This window comes from Macrotis lagotis, chromosome 7 (assembly GCF_037893015.1).
Source record: "Macrotis lagotis isolate mMagLag1 chromosome 7, bilby.v1.9.chrom.fasta, whole genome shotgun sequence".
NCBI lineage: Eukaryota > Metazoa > Chordata > Mammalia > Peramelemorphia > Peramelidae > Macrotis > Macrotis lagotis.
The window spans coordinates 172,681,387-172,709,088 of record NC_133664.1 but is presented as its reverse complement, the minus strand read 5'-3'; the positions used below and the strand labels follow the sequence as shown (position 1 = coordinate 172,709,088).

Sequence of the window (27,702 nt, the reverse complement as noted above, 5' to 3'; positions counted from 1 at the left end):
GAATGTTAAAAATTGTTTTTACATGTAATTGGGAAAAAACAAAATATAATTTTTAAGAAGTTTATCTGAAAAAGAAAGGAATGATAGAAAATAATTTAAGGGAATGGGTAGGAACTAATGCAGCGTTTGTAAGGATAAAGGAGACCTGGGTATGAAGGAGGGCAAAGGGGAAGGAATCAATAAACAGAGAGATGGAAGATTCCAGAGAAGAAGAGATGGTTGTGACCTACAATTTCTTAGAAAAAGATGCTACATGGGGTGGCTAGGTGGCGTAGTGGATAAAGCACCAGCCCTGGAGTCAGGAGTATCTGGGTTCAAATCCGGTCTTAGATACTTAATAACTACCTAGTTGTGTGGCCTTGGGCAAGCCACTTAACCCCATTTGCCTTGCAAAAAAAAACTTAAAAAAAAACAACAACAACAAATGATCAAGTACATAACTCTAGAAGACTGATGGTGAATCCTGCTTCTTACTCCTTGGCATAGAAACCATGACACAGAAGTAAAGAATGGCATTGCCTAGGCATGAGAGAGAGAGAGAGAACACCAATGAAGTATTTGAAAAATACACATAAAAGAACAGAAGAAAGTTCATAAAGAAGCACAGGTAAACAGGGCTGTTAGAACTATGTTAAATTTAATAATGGATAAAGAAATGTTAATGTTTTGTCAAGTTCATAATAATTTTTTTTAAAAAGAAGCTGTTTGAGGTAATACTAGTCAAACAATTTAGAAGGTGTTAAATAAGGAATCACAATAATTTCTGTGTCCATCAGTTTGAGCAAGGGAGAAAAAATAAAGCTTCCATTATCAGCAACTTAAGGTATGTAGAATTATCAATGGAAGATCAAATTTCAATTAATTGGCAGAGCTGCAAAGGAAGTTTAAAGAGAAGGAAGATCATTTAAAAGAATTTGTTCACAACAAAACGGTGGATGTATCAATGAGTATCATTCGAAATAACTATGTTGCTCACAAGACTTTAATCCAGTGGTGGTTGCTAATAGTTTTGCTATGGTGGTGATAATAGATATTGTTTTACTGATAAAAATACCATTTCTAAAATATATAGGGAAATGAGTAAAATTTATAAGAATAGAAGTCATTGATATATAAATAGTCAAAGGATATGAACAGAAAGCTTTCAGATAAATGAAAGCTATCTCTTCTCATATAAAAAATGCTCTAAAATCATTATTGATTAGAGAAATGAAAATTAAAACAGCTCTGAGGTACCATCTATCATATTGGCTAATATTATAGAAAAAGAAATTGATGAATGCTGAAGAAAAAGTGAGAAAATTGAAACATTAATGTATTACTGATGGAATTGTGAACTGATCCAACCATCCTGAAGAGCAATTCAGGACTATGCCCAAAAGACTATAAAACTGTATATACTCTTTAATCCTAGAAGGTCTATATGCCAAAGAGATCATAAAAAAAGAGGAAAGGACCCATAAGCACAAAAATATTTTTAGCAGCTCTTTTTCCAGTGGAAAAAATTGAAAATTGAGAGCATGCTCATCAACTGGGGGAAGACTGAACAAGTTATGGTATTAATGTAATGATGTACTATTTATGCTATAAAAATGATGAGCAGCATGCTCTCAGAAAAACCTGGATTTACATGAACTGATGCTGAAGGAAGTGAGCATAACCAGAAGAATATCATATACAAGTAACAGCAACATTCTGTGATTAATTAGGATAGACTTAGCTTTTCTCAGAGCAATACAATGATTCAAGACAATTCCAAAAGACTTAATGATAGAAAATGCTTTCCATATCCAGAAAAAGAACTATGAAATCTGAATACAGACCAAAGTATACTATTTCCACTTTTTAAAAATTATTTTTCATGGTTTTTCTCTTTTGTTCTAATTCTTCTTCCACAACATGTAGAAATATGTTTAATGAAAGTACATGTATAAATCTATATCAGACTGCATGCTCTCTTGGGGGATGGGGAAGGGGAGAGAAAAAAATTTAGGACTCAAAAGCTTATAAAAGTGAATGGGGATGGTTAGGTGGTGCAGTGGATAGAGCACCAGCTCTGAAGTCAGGAGTACCTGAGTTCAAATCCAGCCTCAGACATTTAATAATTACCTAGCTGTGTGGCCTTGGGCAAGCCACTTAACCCCATTGCCTTGCCAAAAAAAACCCTAAAAAAAGTGAATTGGGAAAACTATCTTTACATGGAAAAATAAAATTGGAAAAATTGGAAAAAATAAAATAAAAGATTATTAAGTGGAAAAAACAGATAGTGTGTTTTATTCAATAAAGCACAGGAAATAATATGTAGTCGTAGAAATCACATGTGACAATAATACTGTATCTTTGTAGCAACTAGGTAACTCAGTGGATAGAGCACTGGCCCTGCCTGGGTCAGGAGGACCTGAGTTCAAATTTGGACTCAGACACTTAATAACCACTTAGCTGTGTGACCTTGGGCAAATCATTCTTAACCCCTTTGCCTCAAGTAAAAATAAAATTTTTACATAATATTTTATGTAATATTCTTCAATATTATTGTGTCTTAGGCAATAGGACGGTCCAAGAATAAGAAGGAAGATGGGGAGATGGCTGCCTAGTGGAGCACTCAGAACACAAACAAAATTTATTGTTTCTTATGAAACATTAAGGTTTTAATAAACCATTTTCACTTGAAACTTTTTGAAAACTTTCATTACATCACTGTCATCTTCAAAATTTCTAATGATTCTTGATTACTTTTTTACATCATTCTAGGGAAGACAAAAATTTGCTTCACTATTTTCCTCCCCAACTCTATACCTTTTTGATAATTTACCAAAACTGTTTCATATACAAAAAGAGCTATCATCTTCTCTTACTCAAAATAAATAGATGGTCTAATATTTACTCCCAATTTCTATTACAGGAAACAGTTCATTCATTAAACTTTTCTATTTGTGAAACTCTTGTATATATGATCTTTGACATTTCCCTCTCCCTCACCTCTTATATATAACTCACTAAGTTGAACTAATTTTACATATACAATACTGTTTACATCTATTCCCTCCCTTCCAATGCCACCACCCCAGTACAGGCCTTCCCTATACCCCTATATACGATGCAATATAATCCCAACTTGTCTCTTCAGTTTCATTTTCCCCCTTCTCCTAACAGTCCTTAACATAACTACCAAATTAATCTCCCTAATGCAAAGGTGTGATCATATTACTATTCTATTTAAAACCCTTCACCTGTCCTTCAAGTAAAGTACAAATTCACAGCCTAGCATTCAAGATCTGACAGCATCCTAACTTCCTGGCCAGTAAAAAGTTCCTAAAGTATAGACATACCTAGTTTTATTGCACTTCACTTTACTATACTTCACAGGTGTGCAATTTTATTTTATTTTGTTTTTTAACAAATTGAAGGTTTGTGGCAACTCTGAATTAAGTAAATCCATTGATGCCATTTTCCTAACAGCATATGCTTACATTATGTCTGAGTATCATATTTTGGTAATTCTCACATTATTTCAAACTTTTTTCTTATTGTTAAATCTGTTATAGTGATATGTGATCATTGTGGTTATACTATTATAATTGTTTTGGGGTGCCACAAACCATGCCTATTTAAGATAGGAAACAATAAATTTTGTTTGTGTTCTGAGTGCTCCACTAGGCAGTCATCCCCACCATCTCCCTTCTCATTCTTGGGCCTTCCTATTGCCTAAGACATAATAATATTGAAGAATATTATGTAAACTTAGTTGATAAATCAACAGCAGGATTTGGAAGAACTGACTCCAGTTTTTGAAAGAAGTCCTATTGTGGATAAAAAGTTATCAAGTATCACATATCACATATCACTGAGAAATCTTTCAAGAAAGAAAGAATCAATAAATGTGGCAAACTTCATTGTTGTCTTATTTTAAGAAACTTCCACTGTCACCCAATTAAGCAACCACCACCCTGATCAAATCAGTTGCTAGCAACATTGTGGGAAGACCATCCACCAGCAAAAAGATTATGACTTGTTAAATATTCAAATGATAGTGTTTTTTAGCAATAAATTTTTTAAATTAATGTACAGTTATTTTAGATATAATACTACTGCACACTTTATAGACCACAATGTGCATTAAGAAACCAAAAATGATCTAGAGATCATTAAACAACCACTGATTTAAAGCTGAACACTGAACCACTTCAAAATTGGTTACATATGTGTAAAATTCTAGTCTTACTACCCTCCTTCATAGACTACACTCCAGACAAACTAGATAACTCAATGACCCTTACACAGATATTATGGTTTTCCAACTCCATGCTTTTGTTCACAATATTCTACATGCCTCAAATTCTGTCTTCAACTCTACTTCTCCACTTATTAAATTTCTGCTTATTCTTTTAAACATCACTTGATTGAAACCTCCTCTACAAAGCTATCCTTAATCTTCCCAATCAATAATGGCATTTCTCCCATTAAACCACATTCTTTTTTTTAACTGCTCATACAATATTTTGTTTATAAAAAAACAGTATCAAGTCAATTTGAAGAAAGCCTTAAGCATGTTACATGGTCCCTGAGTATGTGAAGACATGGACAAGATTTGCAAAGGATTAAAGTTATAGTTAAAGAGACCATTTGGTATCATGGAAAAAGCATGACACTTTGAATCAAGAAGCCTTCTGTTTACAATCCATTCTCTAGCACTGACTAGCCATATGATGATGAGCAATTATTTAACTTAAATCTCAGTTTCCTTACTTCCAAAATAATTCCAATACTCATAGTCCTCCAGCCTTACAGAGTTGTTATGAGCATCAAATGAAGTAATATACAAAAGAGCATTAAGGAAGCCCTAAAACTCTAGACCAAAGACAGTAGGTTTGTGATAATTACTTTAAATGTCTTTGTATGTTCCTATATACCAATTCATTCTGACAGGAGAGACTACATCTCATTAAAAGTTTGTATCTTCTTAGGGGCAGCTAGGTGGCACAGTGGATAGAGCACTGGTCCTGGAGTCAGGAGTGCCTGAGTTCAAATCCAGCCTCAGATGCTTAATAATTACCTAGCTGTGTGGCCCTGGGCAAGCCACTTAACCCCATGTGCCTTGAAAAAAAAAAGTAAAAAAAAGTTTGTATCTTCTCTAAGATTCAGTAAGGCTTTCTGTATACAGATTGTATCTAGAGTTTGTTCAACAGAATTCAAGAACTTGAAGATATGACTGGAGAGAGTGGAAAATCTCCCAATATTATAATTTTCTTTCATCTAAATATTCCCTGTTCTTGCCTGCTCATCCTAATTCCACTTCATGTTATTTCTTAAATTTGTCATTGGGTGTTCACCTAAAGTATTGGGCTAGAGTTTTAAATTTAAGGATGAAAGAAAATCACAGTAAAGTGAAGAAAGAATTCATACTAGATCTTGTCAAAAGTCCACAATTCTTTGACTTAACTTATGAAAATAAGGGAAGAGTTACATGGTGTATGAGGGAAACATTTTCTAAAAAACAAAGCTGGGGTTGGCACCTTTACTCCAAACCCAGATTAGAAATCAAAAGTTATCAGGGTCTCCAAAGGCTAGCCTCAGGTCTGACAGTCATGTTGACAAGTGACAAGAGTCTGGGACTCATAACTCAGCAGGGGAAAGGGTTTGAAGGGCTGGAGTGAGTCACTTGATTAGTTTACTCAAAAACTGTATTTAGTATGGGATCTCTAGAAGCAAATAATATTGAAACCTGTTGGGGGTCCTTGTTACATTGGTGGTAGAAAAATCACAGTTAAGAAAAATTCAACAGTCAAATGTCTGTGCTTAAGGATTCCTATCTTAAGTCCCACTTAAAATGATTCAAAGAATATCAGGATAGTTCTTTCATTTACTTAACAAATATATGATCTAGAAACAATGTAAAGACTGGCAAATTGCCTTCTGTGGGGGTGGGGGAGGTAAGATTGGGGGGGATTGTAAAACTCAAAATAAAATCTTTAAGCAAAATATATATATACATATATATATATACATATATATATATATATATATATATATATATATATGAATGAATGATCCTCCGGTTAGGTACTACAAAAGATACAAAGGAATTAACAATGGAGGTGAGCAGATAAAGACATTTACACATACAAAACCAAAACCATATATGACTTGTGCTACAATTAAGCTATTCCCACAGGTTGGGAAGAAAAAGGAGAGATGGGTGTTGTAGAACCTAGTCTGCCTCTTCCCCTCAAAACCAAAAGTCCCTCTGGACCCAGAAAGGAAGACAGAACTCAGGGGGACCCAAAGGTGGCCCTGTTCTCATCTAAGAAGGCTTCTCTGCTGAATGGAAAAGGCCCTTCTACATGACTAATGAGCACAAAAATTTTGTATAGAGCCCCTCAAGTTCTGCTGGACTAATCAACTAAAATGTATAGCTCTCAGGGAACTATTACTGAATGTACTGGAGGAATGTACAAGTATTATTCTACCCAGTTATGTCAAGATACAATAGAAAAACACTGAAAGAATTTATTCTAATTACCTTTCTTGTAATGATAGAAATAAAAATTATTTGATTGTTCTAAACTGCATTGAACCAAACCTAAAACCTTTCCAAAGAGGAATGCTGTATGTAATTATTTTCTTAATAAGAAAATAGAATTGTTATCAATGCTCTAGCATGTAAACAATTATCTGTTAAAATGAACATGATTTGGGGCAGCTAGAACTACAAAGTTTTCCACTAAAGGTCAGAAAAAAATAGATTTACCCTATTTTTTAGTACCCAATTACCCTAATATTTCATAGAAACACAGAAAAATGCTTCAAAGAACTGATAATAAATATCATAAAAATACTGATAGCAGTGAATTAATGATATCTACTACTATCTTTGCAATATTCTTGTAGTACTTAATAGGTTTTCATTTAACAAAAGATATAATTTTATCATTTGTGAATTATATTGAGACAACTCAATATACAGTGATATCTACTTCTCTGTTAAATTGGGTGTGCAGAAAACTTTCTTCAGCAAAACATTTGTAATAAAAAGGTGTAAACTCTCCTTTCTTTAATGAAGTGTTTGTTTAAAACATCTATAGTAATGGTAATATATTAAATAACAACATTATTAAATTCCAACATATAGATACTCATTGAATACTGAGTGAAAAACATCTGAGCAATTAAATATGTACATATATAACAATTCTATCTTCAACATAAATATTAATTCAGATTACTCTAGAAGTAATGTCTCTATATAATGCCTTCCTTCCAAAAAACGAAAAGAACTATACTGACTTTGGGTATAAGGGCACAACAAGAATTGATGATAGATGACTGCATTTTCAATAAATCTAAAAATACTAAGAGTGGGAAACTAGCAACTGCACAAGATATGAAGCATAATGGCACTTTGTGATAGCAAAGAACTGGAAACAAAGTGAGAAACCATCAGTTAGGAAATGGTTGATCAAAAATAGATTGTAATATATAATGGAACATCACTGTGCTACAAGAAAGGACAAATATGAGAAGTTTGGAGAAATACGGAAAGGTTTGTATGAACCAGCACAAAGTAAAATAGGCAGAATCAAAGGAAAAAATATACAATGTCAACAATGTAAATGAAAAAAAATTACAAAAAGGAAGTCAAACTCTTGATAACTGAAAAGCCTGTGTTGGTTCCATAGAATAGAAAATAAAACATATCTCTCAGCATGGTAGAGAGACAAGGGACAACAGAACAGAGGGACAAGGAACTTTAGAGCACAATGTTGTATGTGCTTTCAGATGTAAAAAGTATTTCTCCTGTTTTTGATTATTTCTTTTTTATAAGAGAAATAGAAGGAAAGGAGGTGGAGGGAAGTCTTTTCCAGAAATGACTTCACCATAAAGACAAAAACTATCAATTTAAAAATGTTTTAAAGAAAATAAGTGGGAAAAAAATAAAGTATAGGTGAAGAAATATATTGGAGACAACTAAAAGTACTACCAGTGAGGTATAAGAGACAGCATATTTCTACACACACTGCAGAGAAAAGTTTCCTTTCCGCCAGTATATGTAGACTGTTCCATCATCTGTGCCTTCATACAACTCCATTATCCTGGGAAAGTCTACAGCATAATTTTCTAATTAATCCTCCAAAAAAGGAAAAATGCAGGTAGTCATTCTCCATTCTTACAAATAAGGAACGATTCAAGAAAAAGAAATAGAACTCCTAGTTGAGGGGTCTATAGATGAGGCTATATAGATGTTAAAGTAACATCAGATTAAAATTTAAGTGCAAAACTACTAAAATATGCTTTCTTATAACAACATTTACTCAAATATTTCACACAGTGCATACCCTGTTACCTATTAAAGTCCCACTAGTAATCGAAAACATTATATATGAGCAATATGAATGAGTTAATGTTACGAAAAGAACCTTAACTTTTACATCTCGACTTTTTAGTTTAAGTTTGTGCCTTAATCTTGTATTCTTGTTATTTTTACATTTTATGTGTAGGTATAAAGTCACATTTGAGATACAATTCCATTAAATATACAAGCAACTTCATGGACTATTATGTTTTATCAACTTTTTCTCTAAAAATAAATTGTTAAGGATATTATTCCTGGAACAGAATAAATTCTTGGAATTACTGAGTAACTTATGTACTGTACTACTGTTCCAAGAACACATTACTTATTTTATCATGACAAAGTAAAGTTATTAATCTTCTGGCTTCCATTTCAACAATGAGAAATGCTATAAGATGCACAGACACCTGCATTACATTTCAGCACAACTTTATATCATCCATAAACATTTCTGGTTTGGACACCTCTTCCAAACAAATGCACACAGAATGCTGTATGTAGCATTTGATTTTATGAAACTATAAAAGTTCCTTGCTGTTAATTACAGAGACAAATGTTTCATCACACATTTGGTTACCAGATAGTATAATTAGTTTTCTACATTAACCTTTCAAATGCAAGATCTGATTTTCAAGTATAAAATATTGTAAAACTCTAGAATTAAAATTCTTTATAGTATATTACCACAAATTTTCAAAATAATATGTGATTCTTAGAAAAACCAATTTTATGATTCTAATTTATAAGGGTGTTTATTATTAAGAATAATGAATAAGAACCTGATATAACTACTTTATGATTTTTAAGCTTGATTTTTAAGTCTAATATGCCATAATATGACTCTCTGCATAGGAATTATTAGCCAACCATCAACAGAAACATACTCTTCGATTTCTTTTGTTAATAGTGGTGAATAATCTGCAAGTAATCCTTTATATTCATTCTCTTGTTCCCCTCTTTAGGTACTTAAAAGACAACTGATGCCAAGTAAATATGTAATGTATAGAAAAGAATAAAGTGTTTCTATTCAAACCTAAAAGACTCATTTGAAGACTGAAGTTATAACCCTGACTTCCATCAGAAATATCAAGAGGGCAAGGATTGCATTTTACCTAAAGACGTCTCACTCAAATAGTGTGTTGTAAATATGGCAGACGAATGCATGTTTGTTAAACTAAAACTATGTTCTAAATGAACATCAGTCTAACCTAATATTATGACATGTTATATTTTGAGTCAATTCTTAAAAATAATTGTTACCAAAAGTGAGAAAATGAAGAAAAAGAGATACTTCTGATGAATGAAAAATACACAATTGTATGGTAACTGTGAGCATCCAATTAAATATATAAACTGGCAAAGCAAATTTTCATGTCAGGTCATTGCTTGTGGGGATTAGATCTGTCAAAAACCTGTGGGTGGTGTTTCAAAATGGCCTACTTCATTCTACTGATTTTAGATCTAATTTAAACCATACATTCTAGTTAACTAGCAACACTTTCTACTTCTTTCACACTTTTAAACAGTTAATCTTTTCCTCAATTAATATACTCTCCATAACTTCTGTATAAAAGACTCATATTCATGTTTTACTATGAAGTGCCTATCCCATTGTTGTAAATTCATTTTATTTTAAATATGATCACAATATTCTCTTTCAGTAGTGAAATCTATATTCCCAAGTGAACCACATTTTGCTTAAAAGCATGAAATTCATTGGATATTCTTTAGTATGGTTTTTATATCCTTTATTCTATTAAGTTAGAAAAACTTGTTCTTCAAATGTCAACTGCAATTGAGTAAAAGACAATGTCAAAATCAGTTTATAAGTCAGGTAAATATTATCTTAAGCACTAATGTAAAGGTCCATAAAGTTCCAAAGTTATAGCTATACTTTAAAGCAGTACTGACCAAGCACTTTTTCATTTCATGTTCTTCAAAGATGCATTTTTCTAAGTTCATTTCCTTCATATCCCTCTTGATAAAAATTGTTTTAATTTGTTCCATTTCTGGACAAATCTCTCAGATCAACAAATTTCTGTTCTGATTTAGATGATCAAGAATATTTCTTAAATAAAACATAATACAATTTATCTGACTAAAGTTTCTGAATTCTCAATAGTTTATATTTGTATAGCGATAAGAATGAATTTACAACTAAATTCTTCAAAAGCTAAACAAGTGTATTTGTTCATTCAATGGATATCTGAGTACCTACCATGTATACTTTAAAATCTAGTTGGAGAAATAAAATATGTGTACACACACACACACACACACACACACACACACACACACAGACCCCCAAGAATGATATAAAGTAGTCCATAACAAATGCTGCATGAATGAGAAATGAGCTACAGGAATTCAGAGGAAAAAAATAACTAATGGTTAGAATAATTAATATCTTTATGAAGTATATAAGATTTGAGCTGGTCCTGAAGAATACGCTGAATATTAGGATAAAAAGGTGGGGTCAGAGGGAAGCCTGGAAGAATTTGCATGAACTGATGCTGAGCGAGATGAGAAGAACCAGAAGAACAATGTATACCCTAACAGCAACACGGGGGTGATGATCAACTTTAATGGACTTGCTCATTCCATCAGTGCAACAATCAGGCACATTTTGGGGGTATCTGTGATAGAAATTGCCATCTGTATCCAGAGAAAGAATTGTGCAGTTTGAAAAAGACCAAAGACTTTATTACCTTTATTTTTTTCAATTAATCTTATTATATAATTTTACTATCTCTCATACTTTATTTTTCTTCCTTAAGGATATGATTTCTCTCTCATCACATTCAACTTAGATCAATGTATACCATGGGAAACAATGTAAAGACTAATAGAATGCCTTCTGTGTGGGGGTGGGGGGAGGAAAGCAAGATTACAGGGGAAATTGTAAAATTCAAAATAAATAAATAAATAACTTTTTTTTAAAGGTGGGGTTAGGGAGGCAGGAGAAGAAATCAAGTCAACAGTACCATCGCTACTAGAAAAAGCAAGGATATCTACCATCACTTCATCCCATGCAGAATTCTCTAATTTCCAGTAGTAGTAATCAGACCAAAGGTCCCATGCTGGGTCACTGTTCTCTGCTCTCATACCTATGTCTTACAGGCTCATCCTCAACCTTTCCCTTTCCTACTCTAATTTTTCCTTTCATAGTATCCTGGGGAATCCCCATTCTACTTTTAATAAACTACCTTTTATACTGAGGTATCTTCTTCACATACAGTAATTATTTATATTATAATGATTTTGATTATACATGTTGTTCCCTACCTGCCTCCTCAATAGCATTTAAGTGCTTTAAAGGCAGTTTCTTGTTTGTCTTTATCCTGGAATAAGGAAGACCCTATAAATATGCTTATCAAATTAACAGGATTAAATAGTTTGAGAACAGACATGGAGATGAGGAAAGGACAAGGTATGTTCCTAAAATGAGTTTGCATTTACACTCATCTGGTGTGTTACCTGGAAGAAGTTTCTCTTGAGGAACGAATGAAGAGAAGACTGATAAGGCAGGTTGGAGATTGAATGTGCAGGGTCTCAAAGGCCAGAAAAAGGAGTCTGGTCTTTATCTCCCAGGTTAATGAGGAGTCAACGAACAGGGAGATTTTGACCAGGAGAATAGCTTAGTATTTTAAGGAGATTAAACCTAAATATTGCAATAGTATGAAAGAAGAATAGGCAAGGAGAAAGTCTCAATGAAGAGAGACCAGTCTGGAGGTTATTAATACGATCTAGGTAAGAAATTTCAAAAGTGTTATAAACTAGGGTCATAGGAATGAGAAGGAAAAGGAGTACATGTTAAAGAGAGATGATGGAGGAAATTTAGAAATTAAATTTAATAAAGTAGAAAGTGATTAATAAAGAAGCAAAGAAAATGAAAAGTAGACAACATAAAAGAAAGAGTATGGGGGGTGGGTGGCGTAGTGGCGTAGTGGATAAAGCACCAGCCTTGGAGTCCAGAGTACCTGGGTTCAAATCCAGTCTCAGACACTTAATAATTTACCTAGCTGTGTGGCCTTGGGCAAGCCACTTAACCCCACTGCCTTGAAAAATCAAAAAAGAGAGAGAGAGAGAGTATATAGCTAAAAGATACAGGAAAGTGAAGAAAGAAAGTATGGCTACTGAGTTTTAACTTTATATTAATATTATAGGTTAGTCACAATCCACCCCCCACCTCAGTTTCTCAGTTGTCATGTAATTTAGTTAGCATAACAACATTTGATACTTCTCTTGATGATTAAACAAAAACCTTGTTTCCTCAAGAAAATGTCTAAAATTTTACTCAACAAATAATTTTCTAATTATTTCTACAAAATATTCTGAGTCTGTCTTCTGACTTGAATAAATAATCACAACATTTTCAATTGTTTGAGCTGTAAGTAGTTTCAAGATTTTATACTAATAAGTACATTAATTTAGTATCAAATATCTAAACCAAAATTCTGTGTAAGAACACATTCTATTTAAAGTTTACATTGTTGTTCCAAGCAATTTACATTGTTGTTCCAATTAGTTGGCTCATTAAAATATCTGAGTCTTTTTTTAGTATTCTTTGTTAATCTGGATCGCTCCTCCTTGCCACAAGGTTACACTATATTAACACCCAAAATTCATATAATTCCTTAAAACTTACAAAGCACTTTTATACATATCTCATTTGGTACTTACAATAGAACTATGAGATAGGAACTGGTTACTTTTATCTCCACTTTACAGATGAGAAAACTGAAACCTAGAGAAATTAAGTGTCTTATCCAGAATTTATGGAATTAAGAAGTATCATAGTCAGAATTCAAACCCTAATCTCCTCACTATGTAATTCTGCCTTTCATCTTCATGGCCCCTGTGCTTCTGCCCATGTTCTTCTTACCCTTTCTCCCTTCTCCCTCCTTTAAAAATACTTTTAAAACTTTTTTTCTTTCTAAAATGTAAATATATTTTTATTTCATTAAATAGTTGTTACATTTTTAAATGTTTTAACATTCATTTTTGAAAATTTTGAGTTTCAAGTTCTCTCCTTCCCACCCACTCCCTTTTCAAACCCTGAGAAAGTAAAACATTGATCAAATATGTGAAGTTATACAAAACATATTTCCATCTTAACCAAGTTGCAAAACAAAACATATAGCCCCTCCTCCCCAAATAAGAGGAAAAATAAAGAAAGTATGCTTCAGTTTGCACTCCAAAGTTCAGTTCTCTCTTTGGAGGTGGATGGCGTTTTTCATCATGGGTCCTTTGATTAGTCTTGGATCACTGCCTTGATCTGAGTAGCTAAGTCCTTCACCTACAATAAATCATACCTTCAATATTACTGTTACCATGTTCAGTGTTCTGATTCAGGCTAATGTTCTGGGTAGCTAGGTGATGCAATAGACAGAGTACCAGCCCCAGAGTCGGAAGGACCTGAGTTCAAACCTGCTTTCAAATACTTGACACTTACTAGGTATGTATGTATCCTTGGGCAAGTCACTTAACCCTGTTTGCCACACATCCAGGACCATCTCTAATTGTCTTGATTCATATCTAGCCATCGAACCCAGATGGCTCCAGAGGAGAAAGTAAGGCTGGTGACTTGGCATAGCTCTCTCACTCAAATCCAATTCACTTACATATCATAGCATCCCTTCCCTGATATCATGATCTTCCTCAAGAACAAAGGAGAAACATCATCATCATCATCATCCTCATCTAATCACTTCACTTTGCATCAGTTCACATATGCCTTCCTAGGTTTTTCTGAAACCATGCGCTCATCATTTCTTATAGCAAAATAATATTGTCTCAATCATATGCCACACCTTGTTTAGCCACTTCCCAAATGATGAGCATCCTGCTCCATCTTTCAAGGCCATAATTGCATCTCACCTTTCTCTGAACTGCTCAAGAACTCAATCATTACTCATTTTGGCATTTCCCCATACTACTTAATTAATCAGAGACTGCTTTACCAAATGGGCAGCTAGGTGGTGCTCTGAATACAATATAGGGCCTGGAGTCAGGAAGACTCATCTTCCTAAATTCAAATCTAGCCTTAGACACTTACTAGATGTGGGACCCTGAGCAAATCACTTAAACCTGTTTGCCTCAGTTTCCTCATCTTTAAAATGATCTGGAGAAGGAAATGGCAAAGGTCTCCAGTATCTTTGCCAAATGAGGTGGCAAAGAGTAAGATACAACTGAAACAACAGAACATCCTTACCATATATCATTTTTTAAATTGTTACTTGATTTCCTGTAGGTCCCAATTGGATTACAAGTTTCACAAGGTCAGGAGATCTTCTGTAATTCTTTTTTCCCCCTCCTTTCTCATAGAACTTTTCTCTATGAGTATTCAAATCTTTGGACATGGGCAACATTAGAATATGGAGGTCTACACAGTGAACTACTCTTGTCTAATATTATTGCATGTTTGAAAACACCCAAGACACTTGGTCAAACAATGTTTTATTTGATCCAGGAAGAAAACTAATTGAATTCCTTCTTCTTGACAGATGATAGCAAAGAGCTAATACAATTTTTCAGAAATGTATTTGACTTAAGGACTTCTTCCAAATTGTGGGATAAATTTGTTTTTTCTAAACTTCAACCTCATCAATATGAAGTATATTATCTTACAACTTGGCATAAATCTCTATGTAACATTAAGCTGAGAGTCCATGTTTCAGTTTTTAGATTTTGAGTAAAGCTATACTAACTGTCCTTCTGGGTCCTTTTAGTAATAAATTCCTTTAGAATTCACTGAATTCCAAGCTAAGTAGTGTCATAGCCATGTTTCAGTAAATTGCATAGAAAAATACTACTTAAATCAATATTTTGAGAAGTATTAATGTAAATTGAAAACATTTACTTCCTTATCAACAACAGAATTTTAATTTTTAATTAACCTGTAGATTATTCTATAACATTATTCATAAATGCTTTAGAAATATTAATTTTATATTCACTTCTTCCTTTACTACTTTTATGACTCTAGCTAGCTCCCAAAACAATCAAGCTATTCTTTGAGAAATACATCTTACTTTCTTCAAAGTAAGCAAGATTCCACACAATACACACTGATACTTTAAAAGCCCAGAGTCTTTAGCCCTTGACAGGAAAGACCTTATTTAACAATAACTTCAATTATGCATTCTAAAGCACATCTTTCTTTTCCTGTACTTTATCTTTCATGGGCTCTGGCTATAAAAAAGGAAATCTGTGATGTCATCCTTAAGAGTTTTCATTTTACTTCATTCTATATACTAGTTACATTAGCATCCTTCATGATCCTCTATCTATACACCTGTAGTCTGTCATACCAAAATAAATAAGACACTTGACAGTGTCATTACTATTTTCCAAGTACACAGAAAAAAAGCCACTTCTTTAGAGAATAACTAAATCAAGGACATCATGTACCCTGTTTTATGATAAATGCTGATTTTACACTAAGAAGCTAGCCCATTTCAAAAGACTGAATAAGGGAGTACTTAAAAAAGAATTCCAACTGTTTAAATTTAGGGGTACTGAAAAAACTACAATCCAAAAATATTCTGGTTGTAGTTCACAAAATTTCATTTGAAGTCCCTTGAGGTTAAAACTTTTAGTTTACATATTTAGTTCTTTTATCAAAGATAAACCAAAGCTGATAGTTATGTCCACCATAGTAATATCCTTTAACAGAATAATTTCAGTTGGATTAATAGCAATTAAAAATGGTGTTGTATAATTGATAAAGATATTATGTGATAACTGATAGAAGTTTCCCCCTCTAAGTGGGGTAGAAATATACTACGTGGTATTTCTCAAAATATTGTTTAAGGAAAATAAAATGTGCTTTTCTAAGAACTGGGGCTACCATATAAAATTTCAATTATTGTATAAATTACTAAGACTCACCAAATATCTACTTATGAGCCAATTATACAACAATTTTAAGATCTCAGGTACAATATTTGTACCCAAAATGATAAATGAAGAGTAGAAATGTTTTTCCTACCTATCCATTCATCATACTTGTTTGAAGGACAATCCAAGATGTTGCTTTTGTTCTACTTGTACTTTAGTTGAGCTGGGAATGAGAATGGGAATGAGCACAATTGATCTTTTTTTTTAGGGTTTTTTTTTTGCAAGGCAAACGGAGTTAAGTGGCTTGCCCAAGGCTATACAGCTAAGTAAGTATTAAGTGTCTGAGCTGAGATTTGAACCCAGGTACTCCTGACTCCAGGGCCACTCCAGGGCCACTCCAGGGCCGGTGCTTTATCCAACTAAGCCACCTAGCCACTCCACAATTAATCTTTCTGATCAGAAATTCTCTGAAGTGTATAATACTATTGACCACAGTCTCCTTCTTGAAGTGCTTCTCCATCTACCTCTTTGGCTATTCTCCATCTCTTTTGTATAGCTTCCCTTTCTCCTCTTCCTCCTTCCATCCTTTAGAGGGAAATTCCCTTTGCCTCAGTCCTAGGTCCTCTTCTCCCCTCCCCCCCACTTTTTTCAAAATGCACTCCCATATTCAACTATTATTTCTAGATAGACAACTCCTAAATCCATACTTCTAGTCCTGATCTTTTTCCTGAGCTTAAGATACATGTTTTCAACCTCCTACTTGGTACCCCCCCAATTTCATGCACAACAAGCAGCTCAAGTTCTACAAGTATAAAATCATCATCAAAAAGAGAAAAACTTGTTGTTCCTAGTTTCTCCGTTTTTATTAAAGGTAAAACAATTTTCTCAGTCACCCAGACACAAAGATTCAGTCATCACTATTTTCTCTCTCTTGCTCATTTCTGCCATCCTTCAACTAACTAGTCCTACAGTTCTTTAATGATTTTTACCTCCATAATCTCTCTCCAACCCATTTTTTCCCCTTCCATTTCTATGGCCATCAGCTTCTCTGCAATATTAAAAACTGGCCTTGGTTCTTTCTTCACTCAAATTTATCCTACACATTGTCATCAAATTAATTTTTCTAATGCACAGCTCTATTCAATTACTTTCATGCTCAAAAACCTTCAGTCCAAACTACTTGGCATGACATCTAAGGCCCTTCTCAATTCTGAACCTCCCCAACTCTACTTTTCTACTCTGTTCCCACTTTATACCCCCTTCCCTTTGTAAAGTACTTAAAATTCTAATCAAATTAGATTCCACAGTATTCTTGATATCACCCTCTCTTCTCCTACCACACCTTATATCTGTAACATACTATCCCAATATCTCCACTTATTGAAACCCTACCCTTCTGTCAAGGCTCATCTCAAATGACATCATCCCTGTGACTTGTCTGATAGACTTTATACATCCCTCTTCTGAATTCTATTATTATTATTATTTTGTTTATTCATCACCTACAATATAATCAAGTTGTACAATGATTGTGCATATTTAAATTTTCCCTTAGTAGGATGGAACCTTTTTTAGAAGGACCATGTTGTGTATCCTTGTGTGGCAATATCCTTACACGTAAATGAATTCAATAAATGGTTAATTGGAAATGAATACAAAATATATGAAAATGATGAGCCCTTCAGTGATAACTAGTACTATCAAGAGATACTTAAGCAGGCAATAATACTTCTGTTTTCTTCAAACTTTTAAAACTGTAGATTTAATTTAATTTTGTCATGGCAGGATTAGCAACCAGACTACAGAGGTGAAGGGACATTACAATATGACAGCACATTAATCCTCTATCCCACCCAAGGCAGAAGCAAAACCAAACAAATAGCAGCTTCCTGGAAATTGAATTTCTGTTATCCAGATGTCAAAGATGTAATACCCCAATTACACAAACTATTGCCAGTGAAGCATGCCAGCAAATATGCAATGTAAATGGGGTGAGCACAGAGCTACAAAACTGCACAGTCAGCATCTGGCTCTGTGAGTGAGTGATAATTAGCACTGTGTGTAGACACTAATAAACATTTATGTCTGAAATTACAACTTTTAGCAATGTTAATAAGGGATATATTGGCAATCTGTAAAATAAAAGGTCTTGAAAAGAATGTCATACATTAAGCAATGGCAGACATTTCCCGTTCTTGCCCAATCTTTTTTTTTTCTTCCTAATTGCAAATGGCCACACTGTTTTGCTCAGAATTAATCGACATAAGAACCTACCTAAAAAAATGGGTTGCGTCTCTTTGGCCTCTCCATTAACATCATTGCTGAAGTCAGAAACCTTATATATCTCATGGTGATAATCTGGAAGAGAAAAAAACAAATATTAGAATTCTAATGACATGGAAGATATAAAAAAGGCACTGAATGCTAGAGTCTTATTACATATGGTATTAAAACTCTACAGTTTAATTTGTAAAACTAAATTAACTAAGGAATATAAATTCTATAACAAGATCCAAGAATTTTCCCCAGTATTTTTGAAAGATTACAAAACATAAACATTTCACAGATTTTTGAGATTAGCTTTGCCTGTCTTGAATATGTCAGTTTTCACTAACAAGTACAAGAAAGTCCAGACACTTTTCTAAAGTTCAGCAAACAAATTCATAATAAGCAGGGAAAGTATTCTGCCATCCCAGGTCATAAAAGTCTTTTATACTTAACTTTACAACTAAATTTGTATAGGACATATTAACGGTATACCCAATATTTAGCTACAACACAATTGATATTAACAGTTAATGGTGAAAGGTGCTGGAAATTAAAAGCAGTCTAAAAGGAATCCCACATGAAAAATACTAATTTGTTGTTTTAAATAGAGAAGAATTTGAATAAGAAAGCCAAGGTCTCATCTTTCACACAAGGGTATCTTTTGCATTTAGTTATATGCAATGGCTTATTTTCTGAAAATGCACCTGCACACCAGAAAAAAAGAATCAGACTCAGAATTTGTTTTGCTATGTCAAATTTAAAAACACAGTATTTCAAAAGCTTCTCTGAAGGCACGCATATGGTTCTGATATAGTTCCTACAAATTGAATCACCTAAATATCTACCTCTACCTTAAATGTAAGTTTTTTTAGATTTATGCCTTTTGGTGGCCTTGGGCATACAGACCAATGTCCACACAACTATTTTCATTTTCAGGATACAATAATAAGATATCTAAAGTTAGAAGTAATTTATATTCCTGAATGAATCAAACAGAGAGAGAGAGAGAGAGAGAGAGAGAGAGACAGACAGACAGACAGACAGACAGACAGACAAAGACAGAGAGACAGACAGAGAGAGGGGGGTTACATATTGGGAAACTTTTAAAAGTTCAAGTAACTGAGCAATCAACTCAGTTGAGCAAAGTTATGAAGAATCAAACTGACAAGAACTTACTATTTTGAACAGGCACAGTGACTGTTGAAAACCCCTTTCACCAAATTCTATACACTTGCTCAACTATCTACATTAGTTTAAATGGGAAGGAGAAAACATATAATCAAAAGAATTTTCAAAAAAAACTAAAAGTAGGCTTTATTTGCTGCACACTAACATTTAGCTTAGCTGGGGTTTAATTAGGAAAAAAACCTGCTTTTTTGCAAATAGTCCTCTACTTTCATTAGTTTATATGATGACTTTTTAGAATTGTTAAAACAGTTTTTGGTTTGCTTCCACTCTCAAAAACCCATAAAACATCAAAGGAAAAATGGACTGGTTCTGTTTTTTTGTGTTTATATACATTTAAGGTTGATTCAAAAGGGAGGCTTAAGGGGGAAAAAAAAGATGTTTTGTCTGACTCCTCAAAATCTAAATGTGACATTAAGAAGACACAAGGTAGTTAACAGATATATCTTACTTTTTTTTTGCCTTGAGCTTTGATTCTTCTCAGTCTTTTCTAAACCAAATTAGAAAAATTAAGATTCTAATAAGTAACTCATCCTCAACTGAAGCGTTTTTTTGTCGGTCCTACTATCCTCTACCCACCAAATAACCTAAACCCAAGCAGCTTGAGCTATACACCTGTTCAATTATTGAGAGATTTGTTGGAATTTTTAAAAATTGATTTTTTTTCCAGATGCACAATTCTTTTTAAAGCAGCTTTTCCTAAACCATTCACACTACCAGACAAGTTAGATAGCAGCAATTCTTCCTTGTGCATGAACAAAAACCAAACCAAACCAAAACAAAACAACACCGCCAAAATCTATCCTACTGCGGGGGGTGGGAATCTGGCCATAGGGGCAAGAATCATTAATCCAGATTTCTGTACACCAATAAAATGGAACAGTCACCACTTCACTTCCCAAACCTGGCCACAGTAGTTGAATGCACAAGAAGGCTCTTTGCTCCCTAAGTGTCATTGTTTGCTAATTTCCTGATTTGCTTTTTGGGCTGTTTACGTTCAATAACATCCTGCCCCCCCCCACCCCCTTTCACAATACAACTTTATTTTGTGTACAGCGGTCTGGCAGCCAAGCATCCACACTGCCCCCCCACCCTCCCCAACAAAACACCCCCACTTAGAGCGGGTTCTTTCTTTCTTTTAAACCCTTTTTAATGATACAGTTACTGACTTGAAAATGTACAATTGCATTGATAAATAATAACAGAGGCTAAGGGAAATGACAAGGGAGGAGGCGGCCGGGGCTAGGAGGGCGCCCGAGGCTGGGGACATGTTTACACCCCAGAAAAGGGACTTTCCCACCCAAGAGAAGCCCCCTAGCCTGTCCCCATCTCCCCATATCTCTCTCTCTCTCTCTCTCTCTCTCTCTCTCTCTCTCTCTCTCTCTCTCTCTCTCTCTCTCTCTCCCTCTCTCCCCTCTCTTCTTACCTTGGTTCACCAGTTTGAAGCTTTGGGATTTTCTGCTTCTTTTCCTCTCGGAGAACTCCATGGTGCTCGGGAGAAGGAAGGAGGAAGGGAATGTGGCAGTGGAGAGAGAGAAGGAGAGACAGAGAGGGAGGCACGGGGGGAGGGAGAGGGGGAGGAGGAGGCGGCGGCGGCGGCGGCGGCGGCGGCTCTTGTCACCCGGCCGCAGCAGCAGCCGCCAGGAGGACCAAGGTCCGTCTCTGGAATCCGCAGGAAGGATAATTTTAAGACTAATTTAAAGGAATAAAATCAATCCGGCCCGCGGGCGATGTCGGACCCGGGCGTGGGCGGGGCTGGAGGCTTCCCCCGGAGAAGTTGCCACTTTGCTGGGCCCCCAGCCTCGCACCCCCAGCCCCCGGCCCGAAGCCAAGCCTCGGGAGCAGCCGAGCCCGGGCCCCGCCGCCCGCCGCCACAACTTTCGGCTGGGGCCGGACTTGGCCCTGGGCTGGCCCCGGGCGCAGAGGGCTGGGCAGGGGGCGGGCAGGCGCCGGGCGCTTCTTTCCTGCTCCTTCCCCGCGAGGCGGCGGCGCGAGGGCGGCGAGGGGCGGCCGGGAGGCGGCGGCGGGTCGGGCCGGGCCGGGCCGGGAGGCGGCGGCGGCGGAGCGGGGGGCGCCGGGTCAGAGGCGCTGGCCGCCCCCCCCGCCGCCGGGACGGGCGGAGGGCAGGAGAGGAAGGAGCGGAGGAGGCAGCGCCCGCGCTGCCTGGGACCCCGGTGCCACCTGCTGGGGGGAGCCGGCCCTCGCACCGGCGCCCCGGGCCGCCCCCCTCCCCGCCTCCGCCATCCCCCTGGGGGCCGGGCTGAGGGAGCCAGCCGAGCCCGCCGGCCGCTCCCCGGGCTCGGCCCCTGGCCCCACGCCATCCCGAGGAGGCGGAGGCCGCGCGGGCGGCCCGACCCACGGCCTGCCGGACGGACGGACGGACGGACGGACGAGCGGCTTCCCCGCGCCGCCGCGCACTCGCGCTCCCGGGCCGCGCTCGCGCCCTCCCCGCCCCCGCGCGTCGCCGCTCGCCGGCCTGGGCTGGGGGCGCCCCCCGTACCCCCCGGCCCTGAGCTGGAAGCTCCCCGGGGAGCCGCCCCATCATGGGCAGGATCCTCAGGATCCTGCTCGTTCTTCCCCTTTTCCTTGGAGACTCCAAGTCTTGCGGGGCCCCCCTTGTCTGCTCCAGTCCTCGGCAGCTTGGGACGCCCGTCTCCCCCAAACCGTCTCCCACTCGCAGATTCCTGAAGCAGGGAGCCCCAATCTGAGCAACTGTTAGAGGCGAACTCTCCTGTTCACAAATGCTTCCTAGGAAACGAAGCAAGGCTAGTGAGAAGGGTGGGGAGCGCTGACACCGAGCCCCGAAGGTCGGCGGCCCCGGGATTTAGACGAGTGGGGACTCTGGGGGGGGGGGCCCTGAGAAAACTTGGCATCCCCGGGGTTCTGACTGAGCTGCCCCCGGTGCCTCTTTAAGGACCAAGTCCCGAAGGCAAAAGCAAAAGACTGGCGTAATGATATCAAAATAAAAGGAATAAACAATAAGCATTTCATTAGACTTATTATGGGAGTCTCTGAGGACCACAGAACACATCAAGGACACTGTTTCTTCTTCATAACATCCTCTGGGAGAGAGGGGGAACAAATAATTGTGAGCCTCTTGGGATGTGTTAGAGGGAGAATCACATGGTTCAAGTGGTTAAGACCACTGGAACTGGAATCAAAGTATCTGTCAATCCAATCCAATAAATCCAATAAGCATTTATTAAGCACCTACTACACTTCAGCCTTGTGTGTGTGTGTGTGTGTGTGTGTGTGTGTGTGTGTGTGTGTGTGTGTGTGTGTGTGTTTAAACAAAAAGATAGTAGCCCTATGAGCTCTCGATTTAAAGGAGACAGGAAAGGGGACAGGATGGTTAATGAAGAGAATTCACCAGTTTCCTCTTCTGTAAAAGGAGGGTTGGACTAGATAACCTCAGGTCCCTTCTAGATCTGTGATCATTTTGTAGGATGCTTTTAGGTGGAGGGAATAGTTGGGCTACAATACAGAATGTCCCAAAAGGCTGAGTGCAATTTAAAGCTGCACTAAGTCTTTTGAGACACCAGGTAGAACAAATCCCTGGTGACCTGAAAGGTTCATGAGGATTAGATGATATGGTGAGTGGTAGTAGAGTCATGTTTTACCATGAACCCCAGCCAGTGAGACTTCCAGTAGTGTCAAACTCATACAGAAGCTTATAAAGAGATCCCTGCTAGCTGCATGTTGACTTAGGAAATTACATTTAACATTATCTATATTCTACTGTATTTTTATTTATATTGTCAAATATTTCCCAATTACATTTTCTTCTAATTCTCCTCTAGATGCTCAGGAGAGTTGATCTATTTTTAATACCTGCTCTACATTGATTGACAGTTGCCCATATTTCATTCAGTTCCTTCCTTCTCTGCTTTAATGGGTTATCATATCAGAATTGCTAACCCTATGGCCAAAGTATTGCTGATTTTTGGCAAACAGGTAATATATCGCTAGGACCTGCTTGTTATCTTAGCAAGATTCTACCACACATTATTAAAGGCGTGCTTTGTGAATACTTAGGTAGTAAAACAGTGATCAATATGAGCCAGTATTGGTTAATAAATAACAATTTCCACCAAACTAATCTTAATTCATTTTTGACAGGACTATTGAATTTACACAGAAGAGGAGTTCTTATAGCTATGCATGTGTATTTCAATGATACATTTGAGTGAGGGAACTCAAAGTTGAGATAAATCTGAAGTTTTATACTTAGAATAAAAATATCTGTACAATTACAGGGAGAGGTATGACTAGATAATTCATATAAAAATGAACTTGGGGGAAGGTAGTGGGTTTCTAGCTCAATATGAATTTACATTGTGATTTAGTTCCTCCAAAACAAAAGCTCATGGAATCTAAAATTGCATTAAGAAAAGTTATTCTAGGCTGCTAGGTGGTGCAGTGGATAGAGCACTGGCCTTGGAGTCAGGAGTACCTGGGTTCAAATATGACCTCAGACACTTAATAATTACCTAGCCGTGTGGCCCTTGGGCAAGCCACTTAACCCCATTGCCTTGAAAAATCTAAAAAGAAAAAAGAAAAAAAAAGTTTTTCTATAGAACTGGTTCTAAACCTAGAGTCTGTGAATTTGTCTTTTTAATATTTTGATAACTTTTATTTAATCAGTTTCATTTGTATTTTTTTATGCTTTCAAAAAACATTCTGATAAGAGGTCCTTAGGCTTCACCAGATTTCTAAAAGGACTATGATATGGAATGAGGGTAAGTTCTATCCTTTAACCCCACCCTCTTATTGTTTCAGTTCAGAAAGCATTTATAAGTCACCTGCTATGTACCAGCTAGGTGCTGGAAATATAAAAACAAAATATTGAACCTGCCTTTAAAGTGTCTATATTTCTAGGGAAAATAATTTGTATGCAGATGATAATGTTTGCCCTTTTCTAGAAGAAGACCATGACATCAGGGAGGTGATGCTGTGGCAAACATATGAATTGGATTTGAGTATATGGGTGCTGTGCTAAGTCACCAGCCTCACTTTCACCTCCAGATCCATCTAAACCATCTGAATCCAGTGGCCAGATATGAATCAGGATGACTGGAGATGTTCTGGATGAGAGGCATTCAGGGTAAAATGACTTGCCAAGATCACAACAGCTAGTAAGTATCAATTGCCTGAGGTCAAATTTGAACTCTGGTCCTCCTGACTCCAAGGCCAGTGCTCTGTCCACTGCATCACCCCATGCAGATAAATGAATACAAAATATGTATCAAATAAAATTTTGGGAAGAACACCTAGTTAAATCAGGAATGACTTCTCATAAGTTTTACTTGAACAAAATGTAGAGAGAAGCTAGATTCTAGATGGAGAAGCTAGGTGGCAGTGGATAGAGCACTGAACTTTATGAATTCAAATCCAACTTCAAGACACTTACCAGCTGTGTGATTCTTGGCAAGTCACTTAACCCTTTTTACCTCAGTTTCCTCATTTGTAAAAATGAACTGGAGAAGAAAATGGAAAACAGCTCTAATAGCTTTCCCAAGAAAACTCAATGAATTAGATATTACTGAAACAACTAAAGGGCAAAAGATTCTCAGAGCAATGGTATTAGAGGAAGAGCTTTGAGGACACCAGAGAGAGCCCAGTTGCTGGTAGGCTAGATATCATGGGATTACATGTGGGGATTGTTTTAAGTTTTGACCACCGCATTTTAGAAATCTAGGACAAAACTAGGGCCCATTCAAGGAAGGAAAATCAGTATGGTGAGAAAATTCAAGATTTGCCATAGACTAAAGATTTGGGAGATGGTTAGCTAGAGAAGGCATGCAAGACAAGACAGTAATCTTCAGGTGTTTAAAGGACTATCATATAGAAGAGGTACTATTTGTTACGTTTGTTCAAAAGGACAGTTAAAAGTGATGCAAATTTGAAAGAGGAAAATGTAGGTTCAAAATTCTTAACAATTATAGTTATCCAAAAACTGCATGAACTACCTTGATAAATTCACTATTCCTGGAAGTCTTATTTGTAAGTGTCCTATCGTCTTCAAACCTTCAAACCTTCAAACCAAGTCCATAGTGTACTAATTATTCTTATCTTTACTTTCTTTCCTCTTTTCTCCTATTTCTTCTCTGACCATGGTAAATTGAAAGTTAGAAGTTTTAGTACTCAACTTTATCTTTTTTAAAGCTTTTAAAAATCTCTGCTCAAAACAAAGCTGAGAAATAGACTGGCTAAAGAACAATTAGGAACTTTAATGCCTGTGAATATAAAATGAGTTTTTATTACACTTTAACTATGATGAAACCATTGAAGTTGTTATACCAAGAATCAAAACCCTAGGGAAGCTGTTAACAAATTAGCACTTCCAGTTCAAGTGGGAATATGAATTCCATTTACCACAGAGAATAGTATATGAGTAGTTAAGAATAAAAGCCAAATATAATAACCAAATAGTTTGGACAATTCAACTGAATTTCCCGTGAATCTTTTGTCTGACATGTGACCCAGGACTAGACTATGACTTGAGAAGAGAATAACTTATTCAAAAGCATTGACTTACAACTATTATTCTGAAAAGGGGAACCCTACACTCTGGAGCATATATATATACATATATATATGTATATATATATATATGTATATATATATACATCCATATATATTTGTTTTTTTATTGAAAAATTTACTTTGTATAAGATCCTATGCTTTTAAAAAATAATGTTTACATTTTAGATTTTGACAGGAAATATTTTTATCAAAAGTACTTTGAAGTGAAAAAGAAGGGGGAAGGAGAAAATATCATATGTATATCTACTAAGATAACTATCATAGAGAAGTATAATGTAGTAGCTCATGTTCATGTAGTGGTTTTTTGTTTTTGTTTTTTAGGTTTTTGCAAGGCAAACGGGGTTAAGTGGCTTGCCCAAGGCCACACAGCTAAGTAATTATTAAATGTCTGAGACTGCATTTGAACCCAGGTACTCCTGACTCCAGGGCCTGTGCTTTATCCACTACGCCACCTAGCCGCCCCTCATGTAGCATTTTAAGATTTCCAAAATGCCCAATATATTTTCTTATTCAATCTTCACAATAACCCTGGTATGAATTTGCCAGCCCCATTTTACAGATATGGAAGCCGAAGCTCAAATAAATTAAATGACTTATTCATGGTCATATCATTTCTAAATTCAGGTATTTAGTGACACCTAGAAATTCATAGGAGGCAAAATTCAGTGAAACCAGTAATATAATGGCTTCAGGTATCTATAAATTAATATATATGGATAACAAACAGGATTAACTAACAAAAGGATCTGAATAATAATGTTTATCTTTCATTTTCGAAGGTCATGATGTCATGTTGGTGATGCCATGACAAGCACATGAATTGGATTTGAGTGAGGAGCTGCTATGCTAGGTCACCAACCTTACTTTCTCCTCCAGAGCCATCTGGGTTCAATGGCCAGATATGAATCAGGACTACTGGAGATGGCCCTAGATGTGGAGCAAATAAGAGTTAAGTGACTCACCCAAGGTCACACAGCTAGCAAGAGTCAAATGTCTCCCCAATTGATTAATGGTCAAAGGATATGAAAAGACAGTTTTAAATGAAGAAATTAAAGCTTTATGTAATCATATGAAAAAATGCTCCAAATCATTAGTGATTAGAGAAATGCAAATTAAAACAATAATGAAATATCACCTCCTACCTATCAGATTGACCAAGATGAGAAAAAGGGAATATGATCAATGTTGGAGAGGTTGTGGGAGGATTGGGACATTAATGCATTGCTGGTGGAGTTGTGAGTAGATCCAACCTTTCTGGAGAGCAATATGGAACTATGCCCAAAGAGCAATAAAACTGTTCATATCCTTTGACCCAGCAATTCCAATTCTAGGTCTATACCCAGAAGAAATTATAAAAAAGGGAAAAGTCCTACATGTTCCAAAATATTCATAGCAGCTCTTTTTATAATGGCAAAGAATTGGAAATTGAGGGGATGTCCATCAATTGGAGATCGTCTAAACAAGTTATGATACATGAATACTTTGGAGTACTATTGTTCTATAAGAAACAA

At 36.4% G+C, this 27,702-nt stretch overlaps 1 protein-coding gene across 8 annotated transcripts in view; it reads right to left on the bottom strand.

Moving 5' to 3' along the window:
* BEND7 (BEN domain containing 7) overlaps positions 1–21,630 on the bottom strand; it is a 134,714-nt gene extending 113,084 nt beyond the window's left edge. For 2 of the 8 annotated variants that reach the window (XR_012470129.1, XM_074194097.1), the window contains exons 1-3: positions 21,072–21,623; positions 20,097–20,135; positions 18,467–18,550 (exon numbers count right to left, since the gene is read on the bottom strand). Coding sequence is in view for 7 of the 8 variants with exons in the window: in XM_074194097.1 (XP_074050198.1) it covers positions 18,467–18,550; positions 20,097–20,135; positions 21,072–21,132 (184 nt within the window). In the remaining variant the exon portion in view is untranslated. Of the gene's footprint in view, positions 1–18,466; positions 18,551–20,096; positions 20,136–21,071 lie in introns of all 8 variants that reach the window. The other 6 variants (XM_074194094.1, XM_074194093.1, XM_074194095.1 and 3 more) reach the window with 4 other exon arrangements.
* Between the last annotated feature and the right edge of the window lie 6,072 nt (positions 21,631–27,702).